We start from the raw sequence: 16,533 nt of genomic DNA, 5'->3' as shown, positions 1-16,533 counted from the left end.
GCTGCATATAAGTAATATACCACATTTTTAACCAATTTAGTAATTACTTTAAAAATATAAATACCCACTAAACGTAAGGCTGTAAACTTTTATGTAATGACCTGAAACGAGTTTTGATCCGTTCGGTTTTTTTGCGGAAGTCCTATTTTAGAAATTCGTTTCAAGTTTCGGAAAAACTCAGTTTATTTGTAACTAAAGAAGATCAAAAAACGATTTTTTTAGATTTTAAAGATTACATGAGATTTCCGTTGAGTCATCTTTTATACATAACCTTTTTAAATGTTCTTTTTAATTAAAATTTCAAAGGAACTTGAAATAAATCATCATCAAAAATGTGATATCATAGAAAAATTATCGGAATTTTATCTTTAATTTCCAAAAAAAATTAAAAAATTGAAACCGAAAATGTAAACCGCAAATTTTTAAAGTTTAATGATAATAATAATGATTAATAATTCTCAACCACTAATGACAAGAGCATACCGGTTAAACAAAGAATATACCAGCTAATAACAAACCAGCTTTGGCCATGGAAAAGTACGCTATAAAGTACACGTTATTACTCCAATTACTTATTCAAATTTTCAATAAATCAAGTGTGAAAATAACGTGCCTAATTACCAAAAATTTTGCCTTTATTAAAGAGCGCTTTGTTTAAATTGAAATTTAATTAACTCAGAACGTTTAATTAAGGTTCAAGTGCGTTAGAAACTTCCTGACAGTATTATTAATAGTGAGCGAACAATGCCATTGTCTGACGACATTTAATCCATATTCTATAATTGCATTTCAACGCTTTTTTAACCTTTGGTGGCTGGGTCGAAATATAGCAAAACCAAGACCCGATATTATACCAAGATGAAGCTGAGCTACAGGATATGCCGCCCGTACAGTACAAGTGCGCACCTCTTAGCACATATTGTAATTATCACTATACAATGATGTCATAAATACAATGTACTTGTAAAATATTATGACCTCATATTCGATAATAATTGCACGGCGAATTTTAATTATGACATGTTAATTGCAAGGTCTTGATTGGCACCGAGTTTAATTCGATTTTTAATTGATCAGGAATAAAGGTGCAGCGCTTTAATAATGCCAACATTATGACATCATAATGAAAAACAAAAATTAAAAAAAACGATTTTACCTAATATGGATTTTTTGACAATTTTTGAAACCGAAAATTAATTCTAAACTTATTTAAAAACTTATTACGAAATAGATAAGCTGTTAATTAAGTGCTTCAAGTGACAATTTTAACTAAATTAAATGCTATTTTGTGCAATTTAAAAGTTAGCATATTTGCAAAAAAATAAAATCCTTAAAAATAAAATTTAAAATCCCTTTTAAAGTTTTGAAAATATGAAAATGTGTATTATAATATTTCTATGTATTTAATATTATAGGGTATTGCATCAGAAAATTTAAAAGTGGATTTAGTTAAACCATGAGCGATTATTAAGTTGTTTTATTGAGTTAAGTTTGAATAAGAAAAAGCTTTGTGGAATTTTTATAAATTTGGCATTTTTTTAACTGTTTGTGAAATTGCTTAAATAATGTATGGCATAATGTATTAATACATTTTTAAATAAATAATGTATTAATACATTTTTTGGTAATATTTTTAAGTATTTTTTTTGCTTTTACCAAAATTTTTTTTAATATAAACTATATTTATTTTAATCAAAAATTAATAATAAACTCGTACGCAAAAACACATATAAATATTTTTTTTTAATTTAACTTTTTTTTAGCGATTTTCAAGAGAATAATAATAACCCAAGTTTTGTTTGAATTGTCTTTTTAAAATGTCAACTTTTTTCTTAAAATCTTTTAACCCAATACGGCGTCATCGGGTGCATTGTGGAAACTACGTCATGAAAGAAGATACCAGAGATTATCCGACGACTTATGTCAGGAAATTGCGATTTTCCGCGAATTTTTCCGTTCGAAACAAGATATTTTATTGATAAAATCACTCGGTATATATTCCTAGACAAACTCTAACGTAGATAAGCCAAAAATATGACAGGTTCAATCTGTCAAATTAGGTTACTTAAATATACAAATTCATATCCACGTTACGAAAAAGCGCTTGAAGGGTGATGACTCAGTAAAATAAAAGCAATTCTCTTCAGAATTGTGATGAATTACTTTCGTCCGGATAAGGCACTTAAGGGTGCTTTTAATTCGCCAGTTGTATTACACTGATAGGGGAATTTGAAAAGGTTGCGTCAGCCTGTTAGGTATGCGCCACCAATGGCTTCATCAAATATCAGATTTCCTTCTTTCTCTTTAACAATTTACCTTCAAACGAATTCTTTTACGCACGAAATGAATGAAGGAACGGGAATCGTATTTCGTAGTAAAATTCCACTTTATGGCTCGTGGTCTTCGAAATGTTTTGGTCTACGTTTGGAATTGTTTAGGTTTGAACAAATATTAACGTTTTTTTTTTTAAATTATCGATTTTCCTTAAAAAGGAGTCCGAATTTTGGCGCCAAATTGTTAGCATGGCAAATATGTTTAAAAGGAATTCCAATCTATTAATAAAGTGCAAAGTTAAACAAAAATTCACACCATTCATTCTGCAGACGACGGTTTAGTGAATTGTAATCAATCCTATTATCCGATCATAAGACCATACTATGACAACATTATCACGTGACCCATAGTAAATGCCTTAGGGTTACTGTAGGTCACTTTAATTAGGGCGTTATTTGGAAAGGTTAAATAAAAAAGTTGATTGAGAACAAAGTCAAAAAGTTTTTAGTTATTTTTGTTTTAATTTTATTTATATTTTTAATAAAAAACGTTATGTAATAGCTTAATGGACTAGCTTAATTAAAAATATATTCATTGAGAAAATAAAATCGATTTAAACTTTATCCTTTAAAAGAGTTTAAAAATAAAAACGAGCATTTAAAATAGAAAAATATCTAAAGCAAGGGGTTATGACACATTAGAAGTTTCGGTCTCATATCTGCCCTGTCACGAAAAATAGTAAACTTACCTTTCAAAAATAAACCTTATAGAAAAAAATACTTTTTCGGTGCTATCAGGCTATATTAAGTCCACCAAAAATAAAAACCGGTTTGAAGTTTATTTAGTTACCTGATACGGGTTTGTGGTGTCTGGTTAATATTAAATATAGCCTACGACCTCTTGCTTTCACGTGGTTCTGGCTAGTTTCACACTGTTGCGAAAAAGCTTTCAAAAAAGTTTCGCCACTTCTGTTTTAACGGAAATTCCTCTTACGTTTCTTTGAAGTGGATGTTTGCATTTTAAAGCTTCGAAGGATCGAGTAACACGAAAAGAATTCGCACGATTTGAAATGTTTGCCAATCTGACCTAACCTGTAAAGTGTTAATCCGACCTCTAAGAAAACGTCAAGTGCCACTCTAAGTGTCTCCGATTACATCGGCGATATCGCAACGTTTTGGCGGGCCACCCAAGCACAAAAAGCCGCGCGAAAAACCGGAATGGGTACGGTGTTTCTTTTGATCATTAAACATCAATTAAATTAGGCACTTCAGATGCGACTAATCCTTTGCCAGCACTTTAATAGAAGCCACGTTTAGCGATTATAATTATCTTAAAACATAGCAACGCGGTTATAAGTCCAATGTAGTGTATTTAAATAGAGATTAAATCTAAACATGCGGTTTTTACAATAGCCGTTGTTTAAAAAAACCTAAAGTGCAGGCTTTTGCGTAGTATGCAAATTCCGTAAGGACGCAGATAACCGAACAAATTACAAACTTATAAATCATCGATTTAATATAATACTAAACGGATTACAATTTAAAATGTAACACTACATAACCTTAGTTTCTAATAACCCGCGGTTACTTCATCGATTTTCCCATGCTGATGGCCTCGTGACGTCATCGATACGTAGTGTGGCTCTGGTTGGTTTAGACTAGGGGGGTGGGGTGAGAGGGCGTTTTGCAGGGTGTCGACCTAAAAGGTTATAGTATAAATACTCGTCGAATCAACCGTTTAGTTTATTTAATAGAAAATAAATAAAAGAAACCTGATTTTTTAGTTGTTTTAAAGTTAATTTTAATTGCTAGAGAAACGTGTGTATTTAAGTCTAAGCGTAGGTGAGATGAATAGCTTAGATAATTTTAGTCGTTCAATTTTCTCTTTCGAGACTTTTTATAGCTAATAGACTTCGTACATCACCTGCGGGAAAAAAGTCAAAAAAAAAATCGGAGTGCCGTATAAAAGGAGTTGATACGCGATTTAATGATCATTGTACAGTGTGCGCAGAGCATACAGCTTACAGAAAACTGAAAAATTAATTCAAAGTTACGAAAGTTGATATTATAGATAGATGGTATTGAAAATTCAACTAGATTTTTTATTAAAAAAAAATATTTAGTTATTAAATAATAAAGGCAATTAAACTGAAAACTAGTAATATTTTAGATTGTCTAAAAGATTGTTTAAAAATTTATTAAAACACATATTTAATTTATTTTTTTTACAGAATTTTATTTTTAAGACTTAAAAAAATACGAAAAAGAAAATGTCGTCTTTTTTGGAAAATATTATTTTCCTCTTTGCGCTTTTTGCATTAAGTGCTAGTTTTTCAGACCGATGCCCTGTCTGCACAGACGAACAAATAAACGCCTGTCCTGTGGTGACGCCATCAGAAACATGTCAACTTATACAAGAAAGCAATTGCGGTTGTTGCATGCAATGTGCCAGAAACTTAAACGAAAATTGTGGCAACGGAGTTGGGGACTGTGCTGATGGTTTAGCATGTGCCCTGCCGCTTTCAAGGGCCAAGGGGATGACGCAGGATAAATTTTTGAATGCTTTGTATTACGGGAATTTGAAATGTGTTACTATGGATACCTTTCATAAAGTTTTGCAGATGATTGACTCGGAAAACGAGTCGGAAGATGACTATAACGAAATAGCGCCAACAGGTGAAAATTTAGCAAAAAAATTTATATTTTTATTTTTTTATTAACAATTTATTATGTTTTAAATAAAATTACTTTACATAAATTTTGTTTAAATTATTAAAATTCAATTTTTTTTTGTAGTAAAACCGAAACGTAAAAACCGAGGAAGGAATAGAAAAAGTAGAAGAAATAAGAAAAAGAAGCATGTTAGCTCCGTAAATAAATCACCTATGTTTCCTAATACCATTGTAAGTCTAAAACTGTTAAAAAAATTAAATAAAATTGCAAAAAATTTAGGTATTTCTAATTCTTCCAAAAATTTAACATTTTAAATAAAAAAAAATAGTTCTAACACTTAAGTTACCAATAAAATTGGCCTGGTATACCATATATAGTAAATAAGTATGCTTATACAATAAAAAAATAAATATTTAAAAATTTTATTTTTTTTTTGTAAGGAAACCTGTTTTAAACATGCCGATAAAATTTACGCGAAAGCAATTTTTGATCAACATGAATGGGTCCCTAATTGTGATGGTGATGGTTACTACCGCCCTCTACAGGTTAGTTTATTAAATAAATAATTAATTTTATAATTAATTTTCATTTTGTGTATGAAAAAAGTTAAATGCTATATAGACAGAGATTCAAAATTAAAAGCGTTCCTTTTTACTATTCAAACATAAATTTCACGGTTAATTTATTTAATAATCATTAAAATACAGAGACCATTAAAAATCTGCAATTTCAATAACGCTACAATTTACAATAAGCCATTGTTAATTCCATTGTTAAAATAACAATGGTCTGATACACTTTAAACAATGAGTAAGTTTGTCAAGAAACCCGGTCGCTAGTTCAAATATTGACATTAGACAGTAATAAAAAAAACAATTAAGAAAATTTATGATATCAGTAAAGAGAAAATTTTTCTGAATGTTTAATAATCTGTGATGGTTTCCGTATAACGATAAGAGAAATTTGTGGAATACACATTTGAAAATTTTCTGTGTCAATAAACGATAACAAGAAAACTGTTGTTTACTATTTTCAATTTAAAAAAAAAAATTTTTTTACGTCACAAAAAATTCATTAAAATTTTTTGGGACTAATTAACTGGCGAAAAAATATTTCAATTCCCTACATAGTAAACAAATGTAAAAAATAAACCATTTTTTTCTTTAACTGTTCTCATTTTTAGTAAATATTTTCATTTTTGTTTTTAGTGTGAGTTAACGCACGGTCAAGAGATGGGACAATGTTGGTGTGTCGATCATCTCGGCTCCCCGACCTCAAACTACCTTGCAAGCCGATCAAAACAAAGAAAATGCAAGAAAGGTACGCTGCGAGGTACGTGAATCACAATGACGTCACAATAGCCAACCGATGACGTCACGTTGTATGATCGATGACGTCACGTGCCCTACAGACGACGCCATGCAGTGTGTTTTGTTATCATGAAATGATAAAGCGCACGATCCAGTCACGCGCACGTGATCTCATCAGTCGATGACGTCACGTGTCAATGATGACGTCATAGCGCCCCCTTTTTCGTGTGTGCGATGCTAAACTTGCCGGAATCCCGAATCGCAACGTCACAATTGAATCTGTGATCTTTTTCTTTATTACGTCACTGTGCGTGCTTTTGTTTAACAATGCTTTTTTTTATCACGTGCTGCTGTTTTTTTTTGGTATAAAATTCCTGAATGATTTACAAATTTTTGATAAAAAAAACTTTAAGACTGTTTAAATATTTTAAAATTAGTAAATTATTCCAATATTTCAATCTTTCAATCTGCTTTTTATATGTATACTCTTTTATTATTGCCTTTTGTATTTTTGTGATATTTATTCAATGTTTATTTATTCTATTTATTTATATTCTATTTAACGGTGGTTTTGGGTCGGTTTTTTATTATTTATTATTCGAAATTCGTTGTGAAAAATTTTAAATTATTTACTGTTTTTGTTGCGTTTTTTAAATTTTTTTACCTATTTATTATTATCGCATATTTTAAAGCGTTACTTTTTATTTTATTGCGTCAAAATATACCGAGTTTACAGAAAAAAAAACGTGGTATGGTATATTGTTCTAACGCTGTCATTAGTACCATTCAGTTTCAGGTTTAAGAAAGCAAAATTTTTGGATTTTCAAAAACGAGGTTTCTTAATTATTAGATTCCTTGCAAAACAGTTGTATTTAAATTGAATTATCGTGCCAGTTATTAGACGTAAAACCGCAAACTTTTCTGTTTAAAAATTTCTGAGAAAGCAAAAATTTTTTGGAGGTTTCGTTTTTTTCGGAAAAATAAAATCATTTGAATATTTCCAAAAAATTTGCAAATTAAGACAAAAATTTAAATGTCTAGTCCCCAAAAATATCATTAGTTTATTGTATCATAAGCTTGTAGACGTAATAATATTGGCCTATATATTAAACAAACACACCAATGTATTGATAATAAACATAGCCTTATGCCTTTTTGTCGCAGCAGCAAAAAGTTAAATAACCACTTATTTAGAGTAAACAAAATATTAAATTTAAATAAAAGTTCAAGTACAAAATGAACACGATTCCAAAGGGTAATTTGGAGTTCCATTTAAGGTTTATTTTCTATCTGTTTAAGCTGTAAAGTCAGCCTTTTCACATTGAGAATAAAAACATAAGTCAGCAAGATTTCAGTTCAGATGTTATTATAATTTCACAGATTTTTGATAGACGACATAATACGTTAAAAACCGACAAAATGTTAAACTTGATTACTTAATGTTTATTGATTTAGGTTTTTAACACGATTTTCGAAAGACTTTTCCTTGAAAGCGAAAAAGCATTGTAATCAAAAATGGCTTTCTACGAAAAAAGCGCGAATACGTGACTTGTAAAAATTTGCAATCCGAAAAATCAAAACCAAGTACAATACCACTTAAAATTTACAGCCTAAAACAATGTCACGATTTATATATCGCCTTACTGAACCTAGGCTAGGCCTAATACAGCATTTCAAGGCCAATCCTTTTTCTACATGAGCCAGTACACGTAACACTCACGGTTTTGAATTACTTTGTCAAGTTTAAACTAGTTTTTTTGGTAAAACTTGATTTTAAAATTACAGTGTCAGACATGGGCATGGTTTTCATGGTTAATTTTAACATTAAAGATGACACCTTTATATCAACAAACAGGGGTTTTATCACTTATGAAAACATGTTGAAGCCGGTAACATAAACAGATTAAGGTTTCAAACATGAAAAAAGCTAAAAAAGGCGTAAAATTTTTCTAGTAAAGTGACTTGCTGTAAAAAAATGTCTTAAATTAGAACATTTTTTATCGTTAATAAACACTAAAAAACCCTGTTTTAAAGTTACAAAAAATCCATTCTAGAATTTGAAAATTTTCCTAGCGTGATATTGGACATGTGTCTAAATCTTAAACCGCCATTTTTTCGACATTTTTCGAAAATTTCTATTTTTACGAGCCAAAGAATTCGGCTATTTTTATCTCGTAGCCGCGAATCGATGTCACCAACGAAAAGTTCAGCGATGACGTCATAATTACGTGATTGTTACAATTCAAACATCAAAATAGTTTGAAAATTTGTAAAAAAATTCAAATTTCAAAGTTTATTTTTGTTGTAGTGACCTGTAGTAAATGGTAGACCGTCAATGAGTCTGTTTCATGTTTATTTTTGTAACACTCTGATAATATCAAACGGAATTTAATTAAATAAAATCGGAAATTACTTTTTAATTAACATTTGAGAATACCAAAAAAACGCAAAAACCTAAAAAAAAACTTTTTTTTTAAAGTGTAATATTTATTTGTTAAAAATATTTAAAAAGGCGATTTAATAAAACAAATTAGTTTTTAAATTAGTACTTTTATAAAACTAGGGTTTGTTTAAGCTTGAGATTTGTAAATTACCGGTTTTGTAACCGCTCCGATTTTTGTTACTTATGTAAACTAACTTCTTTAAAACGGATGTAGTAGCACTCTCGCGCCAACTGACGGATGGAATATTTTAATAGATTTGATGACCATGCTATAATATACTATGTGGTATTTTCTAAATCATTTAATTGATTTTGTTATTTGTTTACGTCGCATTATTGTTTTATGCGCAAATAAAACGAAATAAAAAAAATGTAGATTTTTTTGTGTATATCTTTATCCTCGATGTGGGAAAGTCGAATGCGCGACCTAAACATAGACTAACATCAGTTACTCCGACCCAGTCTCGAGTTGCCTGTGGCAGTTTAAAATATTATAGATTATAATTCCCCGATAATTATACTGCTGATTAAGTGCTGGCTCAGCAGAAGTTTATACCATTTATAGCGCATTACTTAAGGGTGCTACAGCATGAGAGCAGTGGGAATTGAACCCACAACTTCATGGTGGTGTAACATATGTTCTTACCACTACACAACGCTGTCGGTAAAAATGTAAATGAACTCGCATTTATTAAAGCGATACTATTTTAAAAGTGATTTTAATATTAAAAACGTTATTTACGATGCTAACTATGGTTCAAAATTTTAGATTTCGAAACATATTGTTATTTATAACATTATTTAAATGATCCTAATAGAAAGTTTTAAATTTTAATTTGTTTCGTGATTTTAATTGCCGAGTCATAAATCCGATATTTCACTTAACATTGAAATCATGACAAAGCAAATATTGACAACAAAAATTCGGTGTTTTTGCAAAAATATGCAAAGTCATCATGACATTTTAATATCAGATATTTTAAAACTTTGATTTTAATTTTCTCATTTGTAATTAAAACTATTTTTAAAATTAATGAAACTTCTGGGAATATCTGGAATATGTTTTTTGTAATTTAAAAAATATAAAATGATTTTTTTATTTTGAAATCCTAAAAATCACGACAATTCAAAGTATTTAAATTTCTTTAAAGGTAAATTAAAAGCATATAGCCACTTTCAAAAGTGCATAAATAAATAACCCAAAGAGGTAAAAATATTATAAGACAATATGGAGTAAAATATAGGCACAATTTAACAATTTTTAATAAACTTATCATATTTGGTGACCATGCCATAACATACTTAAAATCTTTATTTAAACATTAATACTTTTGGCATGTTTTAAATCATTAAATTGATTTTGTCATTTTTTCCCGTCGCATTGTTGTAATATTAATTGTATATCGTATTTATTATTTACTTTTATCAATGTGCGAAAAACCAAAAAAAAAAATATATATAATATATATAAAAATTCAAAATTTCACACATACCAATTCTATAAAGTATCGGTAAGCCAATATCATCCAATAATTGGACCTAACAACGGAAATAGGAGGTGGCCCCATTGTTATATCGTCAACCGTATCAAAGTTAACCTATACGACTTTACATTCAGCTGACGCAACGGAGCAAAACGAATCGAAAAGTGCCAAGTCATTGAAAAATGTGGTCAAAGGTTCGTATATAAATGACGTATAGTTATCGATTTTACATTCGCTTTTACAATAAGTTATACTAGTAAAGCAATAGAGCTGTCAATACTACATAGTATAATGTTTAAAATTGCAAATACTTTATATATTATTGCCTGTTTTTGGATAAGAAAAGTCTATAGTATAATGCTATGGTAAAGTGAACTATTAATACAGCTTAAGAAATACGCCATTGGTAAAAAAAACTGTTAAAACCTTTTAAATTTGTGCAAACGAAAGTGCACAAAAACTTGTGTACATTTAATTTAGTAGTGTTTTATTTAGGGTAGTAAAGAAATAAAAAAAAACGTTTTTAGAATTGCAGAAAACGTTATAGTATAACCCGATATATCTCGATATGTTTGCAGACTTTGCGCTATGCAAACAGAAACGATTTGTTTAAATTTTTTTACAATACCGGTCTAAAGGGCGCGGATGTTTATTAACTTTAGATTTTCAAATAGGCTTTCGACTAATTTTAGTTAAAGTTAGTAATTAAATGGTAAGATAAGAAAGGAAAATTACTGCTATTTTATATAAAATTATGAGGCGATAAATTATTTAATATGTGTGGAATTTTAAGCAAAATTGTTACCGCGTTTTTAAAAAATACTAATAATTTATTAAATTTTCACAGAAATTGATTTCAATTTACAAAGAAATTTTTGAAAATATTCCAACAACAAAAAATGGGTAAACTCACATTCTATAGTTTGGACCTCAGCCCTCCTTGTCGAAATGTAATAATGGTTTTAAAGGCGCTGAACCTCGATTTCGAACTTGTGACCATCGACCTTATGAAAGGAGAAAATAAAAAGGAAGACTTTTTGGCTGTCAATCCTCGCGGAAAAATCCCTGTTTTGAAGGACGACGATTTCGTGGTAACAGAAAGGTAAATACTTTCTCGATATGGTAAACACTTTCTCGATTTTACTTAAAATAAATACTTTGTCACTGAAATAAAAAACAACGAGCGTTAAACCATTTAAAAACTGCCCCTGTACTACAAATATATTGTTATTTTTATATATAGCCAACTAAGAAGTTAGCTTTAACTCAGATTAAAAAAAAACAGTTTTTGGACTATCTGAAACAGTATTTAATTCTCTATTTAACAACATTTTTTCGACAGTCGAGCAATAGCTGCATATTTGGTGAACACATATGGGGCAGAAGCAAAACAATCCAGTTTGTATCCAAGCGAACCTAAGGCTAGAGCACTGGTTGATCAACTTTTGTACGTTAGTGAGAACACTCACGAGGGCATTATGAAATATGTGGTAAGTCAAGTATTTATTTTTTTCGTATATATCTTTATCCACGATGTGGGAAAGTCGAATGCGCGACTTAAACATAGAGTAACATAAGTTACTCCGACCCAGTCTCGAGTTGCCTGTGACAGTTTGGGATATTATAGAGACTATAATTGCCCGGTAATTATGCTGCTGTTTAAGTGCTAGCTCAGCAGGAGTTCATACCGTTTATAGCGCCTTACTCAAGGGCACTACAGCATGAGATCAGTGGGGATTGAACCCACGACCTCATGTGTGGTGTAGCATAAGTTCTTACCACTACACCACGCTGTCGGTTTAATTATCATTTAAATTATTTCCACGTGGCATTGCAATATTATTTTAAGTTTAAAAAAAAATATCTTAAAAACTTACTTACATAGTGATTTTCAGTAGTTATGTCAGTATTATTAAATAGTTACTTTTAAATCTACATAACTAACTTCTAACTAAACTATTATAATTTTTAACAAACACTTAATACTAGTATACTATATATGTAACTTTCTAAGCTTAACTTAATCTTTGGCAGAAATTCCTGCGCTTTTGCCTTAGAAAAATACACGCACACTTTTTGCTGTTAAAAAACGCAATGCGCTTAAAACGAATTTTTTATGTCGGCCCTAAAAATAAAAAAAATAAAGTAGTGCCTTAAAAATATTAAAAACATTTACTGTTATGTAAATAATAGTTTAGCAATTTAAAAAGTTAAAAGCACTAATTTCGATTGTTTTTCATTTTTTTATTTATTTTTTTTGAAATAAGGATGTTGGTGGAGTTGTTTTCGGTACCGCCAAACCAAACCCTGAAAATATTTCAGAAGTGAAAAAAGCGTTGGATCTGTACGAGCAATTTTTAAGCAAAAATAAATATGTGGCCGCTGACTACTTAACCATTGCTGGTAAGATTTTACAGTTTTAAATTTTATTTTTGTCGACCTTTAAATTATTTTTTTTTTAAAAAGTGATAAAGGTAAAAAAGTATTTTGTATTGTAACGTTTTTAAGTTATCTGTAAACGCCGGGCTTAAGGGCGATTAGTACGACTTTGGTGCGGGTCGAACCGAAAAACTTTGGTGCGGCTCGAACTTAAAGCCTTTGGTGCGGGTCGAACCCTAAACCTTTGATGCGGCTCAAACCCGAAACCTTATGTGTTGTTCGAACCGAAAACCTTATGTGCGAACCCAAAACCGTTGGTGCGGCTCAAACCCGAAACCTTTGGTGCGGCTCAAACCAAAAGCATTTGCCGCGGCTCAAACCCGAAACCTTTGGTGCGACTCGAACTTAAAGCCTTTGGTGCGGGTCGAACTTAAAGCCTTTGGTGCGGGTCGAACCCTAAACCTTTGGTGCGGGTCGAACCCTAAACCTTTGATGCGGCTCAAACCCGAAACCTTATGTGTGGTTCGAACTGAAAACCTTATGTGCGAACCCAAAACCTTTGGTGCGGCTCAAACCAAAAGCCTTTGCCGCGGCTCAAACCCGAAACCTTTGGTGCGGCTCAAACCAAAAGCCTTTGCCGCGGCTCAAACCCGAAACCTTTGGTGCGACTTGAACCCAAAATCTACTTGTCCTCAGTTAGAATATACCATTTTTATTTTTTTTTAGACTTTTTTATGATCTCGGGTATTATAATGCTAAAGTTACCTGGTTACAATGACTATGCTGACTATCCTAAGACTGCTGCATGGATCGAAAAAATGAAAGCTTTGCCATACTTCGACGACGTTAACAAGGGTCCGATGGACAAGTTTGTGGAGATGTACTCGGAGAAATGCCAGAAAAACTAAATTTTTTTCACTTGTAGCTTTGACGTTTTAACTAATTGATTTTTTGTAAGATTATAGCACTTCTGTAATGCGATAAAGTAGCAATCGTTTAACTTTAAATTTAGTATAAAGGTGTGTAGTAGTGATTAATAAATATACAAAGATATAAAAAAGGTCGTTATAATTTTTGTTTATTTTACAGACGAAAATATAAAGTATTTTAATATAACTATACCCATATTTTTATTTATTTATCCTCGATGTGGGTATGTCCACTTCACGACCTAAGTATAGAGTAATATTAGTAACCAAAAAATGAATATTTATTAAGAATTAAAGAAAATTACAAATGAAGTACTTAAACGAAATATACAATTACACAACACAAAAAGTAGTTTATTAGTAAGACCAATAAAATAGTGTATTACGATTTTTAGAACAGTACAAAACCCCAAATCATAAGCTCTGGTAATTTTGTTAAAACAGATTTTTACAACAAACCCAAAGTTTGAAAATTGGTTTTAAAAAGTTATAACAGCCTGTTTAGCAATAGCTTTGAATTCCTTTTTAAATGACTATAGCGTGTTTTTCACCCATAGCAAACTAAAGGTGCATTCAACCTTAACGATATGCTTAAACTATAATTTAACCGCAAAAAAAGTAATCTAGACTAGTATTAAATAGCAGTTGTTACGCACACTAATAATAACATATATTAGGGTGGTAAGAGCATATATTAAATAGCTCAAGAAAAATATATGTTTCTATTTTAGTGATTTAGAATATATTAAAACTTGCATTAGTCCTTTATTGCAAATGCTGGATATCCATTAAGTTGTCGAGGATTACTCTTTGCAGCTTATGCTAAATGGATAACTTTTGAATCTATATATGAAGGATTTAATTTAACGCGTGTGTTACTGATTTGCTGTTGTAAACTTAAAAAGAAATAGTTGATATTTGGCCAATGTTTGCAGTTACTTGTATTACGTCACGGCGAAATGGGGAATTCCCTTAACAATGCCAGCGAAAAAATTTTACGATTTTGCAAAAATTATACACCTGCTTTTTGCAAAAACTTGCAAAATATATTAAAAACATCGTTTTTTTTTAATGTCACGTAAAACCATTTGATTCATGGCACTTAATCACGTTTAATAAGCATCCTAAAAGACTTTAAATTATGTCAATATGTTTAGCAATGTTTCGTTAACGGATTTGTTTATCTTTCTGCAAAAATTAATATATAACTACTCATTGTTATGCTTACTTATACTATGCTTTATTTAAGCATACAGTTGCTATGATAAGAAATATAATGTAGTAGATTTTGAAATAAACATTATTTGCAGTACATATTAAGCAGGTTTACTGTTGTTCAGTACATGTTTTGTGTTAAGTAGTTAACTACCCCTAATTTTTACAGATAAAATCTCATTATTAGGTTTTATATAAGATCTAAATATGGGTAAACTTGTACTTTATGCAATGGACCTCAGTCCACCTTGTCGTAACGTGATATTGGTGCTAAAAAATCTTGGACTTGAATATGAAAATAAGGATGTTGATCTTATGAAAGGAGAACAGAAAACACCAGAATTTTTAAGTCTAAACCCGCGAGGTAAAGTTCCTGTTTTGATAGACGACGATTTCGTCTTATACGAAAGGTAAACACTTTTTTGCAACTATCGTAAACACTTGTTCTATTGTTTATAATTTCACTTATTTTTGATTATTTTACCAAAAAACTTTATCTTTGGCAGTCGAGCAATAGCTGCATATTTGGTGAATGTATATGGGGCAGGAGCAAACCAATCCAGTTTATATCCAAGTGAACCTAAGGCTAGAGCATTGGTTGATCAAGTTCTGTATGTTAGTGAAAATACATCAGAAATGGTCATGAAATATGTGGTAATTAAATGGATTTTCGTTTATAGTATCTTACATTACATGGAAAGGCTAACTTTTTTTGTTTATATCTTTATCCTTGATGTGGGAAAGTCGAATGCGCGACTTAAACATAGAGTAACATCAGTTATTCCGACCCAGTCTCGAGTTGCCTGTGGCTGTTTGGGATTTTATAGCCTATAATTCCCCGATAATTATACTGCTGATTAATTGCTGGCTAAGCAGGAGTTCATACCGTTTATAGCGCCTTACTCAAGGGCGCTACAGCATGAGAGCAGTGGGTATTGCACCTACGACCCATGAGTGCTTCACATCCCTATTTTTGTCCTTCATTTGTTACTTCGACTATAGACTTGTGTCGATTTGGCATTTTTTATCTGGTTATATTGGTTGATTTTCCTGTGGTTTGCTTCTTAGGATGTTGGGGGCGTTGTTTTCGGCGATTCTCAACCACAGGAAGAAAATATCAAGCATGTTAAACAAGCATTGGATATATACGAACAGTACCTGACCAAAACTGAATTCGTTGCTGCCAATTATTTAACTATTGCTGGTAGGTGATCAGATATAAAAAAGAACGTATTAAAAATAGTAAAAGGGTGACAATTACAGTCACAAAATAACTGCCAACTTATTATAACAGTTAACCCTAACCTATGTGTGTACAATCTAGCACCGCTTATATATTTATCCTCGATGTTGAAAAGTTAAATGCGCAACTTAAACATAGAGTAACATTTGTTACCCCGACACCCAGTCTCGAGTTGTATACCGCTATTTGAATATTATACAATATAATTGCCTGATAAGGGTGCTGGCTCAGCAGGAGTTCATACCGTTTATAGCACCTTACTCAAGAGCGGTACAGCATTAAATCACTGGGGATCAAACCCAGGATCTCATGTAGTATAGCAAGTGTTCTGACCACTACTCAACGCTGCCGGTTTTACTCATTAAATAACTGAACAACTAGTTTAATTTTTTAGACTTCTTCATGACAACAGCTATATTGTCGCTACAGTTGCCAGGTTATGACGATTTTGCAAATTATCCAAAGACTAAAGCATGGATCGAAAAAATGAAAGCATTGCCCTACTTTATGGAAACTAACGCTGCCCAGTTGGAAAAATTTACAAAAATGTACACAGAAAAGTTAAAAAAAAATTAATAAAGTGC

The 16,533-nt window shown here is 31.0% G+C and overlaps 3 protein-coding genes across 3 annotated transcripts; all 3 read left to right on the top strand.

Annotated features, from left to right (window-relative positions):
- Positions 1-4,508: 4,508 nt before the first annotated feature.
- Positions 4,509-6,985, top strand: LOC145750462 (insulin-like growth factor-binding protein 5). Its single transcript, XM_082566503.1, has 4 exons — positions 4,509-4,949; positions 5,070-5,176; positions 5,387-5,491; positions 6,155-6,985. The coding sequence occupies exons 1-4, from the start codon at positions 4,544-4,546 to the stop codon at positions 6,284-6,286; spliced, it is 750 nt and encodes a 249-aa protein (XP_082422629.1). The 5' UTR covers positions 4,509-4,543; the 3' UTR covers positions 6,287-6,985.
- A 4,025-nt stretch (positions 6,986-11,010) lies between these two features.
- On the top strand, positions 11,011-13,615 carry LOC145750296 (glutathione S-transferase 1-like). The gene is made up of 4 exons (XM_082566293.1): positions 11,011-11,285; positions 11,526-11,673; positions 12,451-12,586; positions 13,289-13,615. Exons 1-4 carry the CDS (start codon positions 11,083-11,085, stop codon positions 13,468-13,470), a joined length of 669 nt encoding a protein of 222 aa, XP_082422419.1. The 5' UTR covers positions 11,011-11,082; the 3' UTR covers positions 13,471-13,615.
- A 1,298-nt stretch (positions 13,616-14,913) lies between these two features.
- Positions 14,914-16,525, top strand: LOC145750933 (glutathione S-transferase 1-like). The gene is made up of 4 exons (XM_082567004.1): positions 14,914-15,116; positions 15,213-15,360; positions 15,775-15,910; positions 16,344-16,525. The coding sequence occupies exons 1-4, from the start codon at positions 14,914-14,916 to the stop codon at positions 16,523-16,525; spliced, it is 669 nt and encodes a 222-aa protein (XP_082423130.1).
- Positions 16,526-16,533: the final 8 nt, after the last annotated feature.

This window comes from Corella eumyota, chromosome 4 (assembly GCF_963082875.1).
Source record: "Corella eumyota chromosome 4, kaCorEumy4.1, whole genome shotgun sequence".
NCBI classification, from domain to species: domain Eukaryota; kingdom Metazoa; phylum Chordata; class Ascidiacea; order Phlebobranchia; family Corellidae; genus Corella; species Corella eumyota.
The sequence above is the reverse complement of the archived record's forward strand: the minus strand, read 5'-3'. Positions and strand labels throughout refer to the sequence as shown.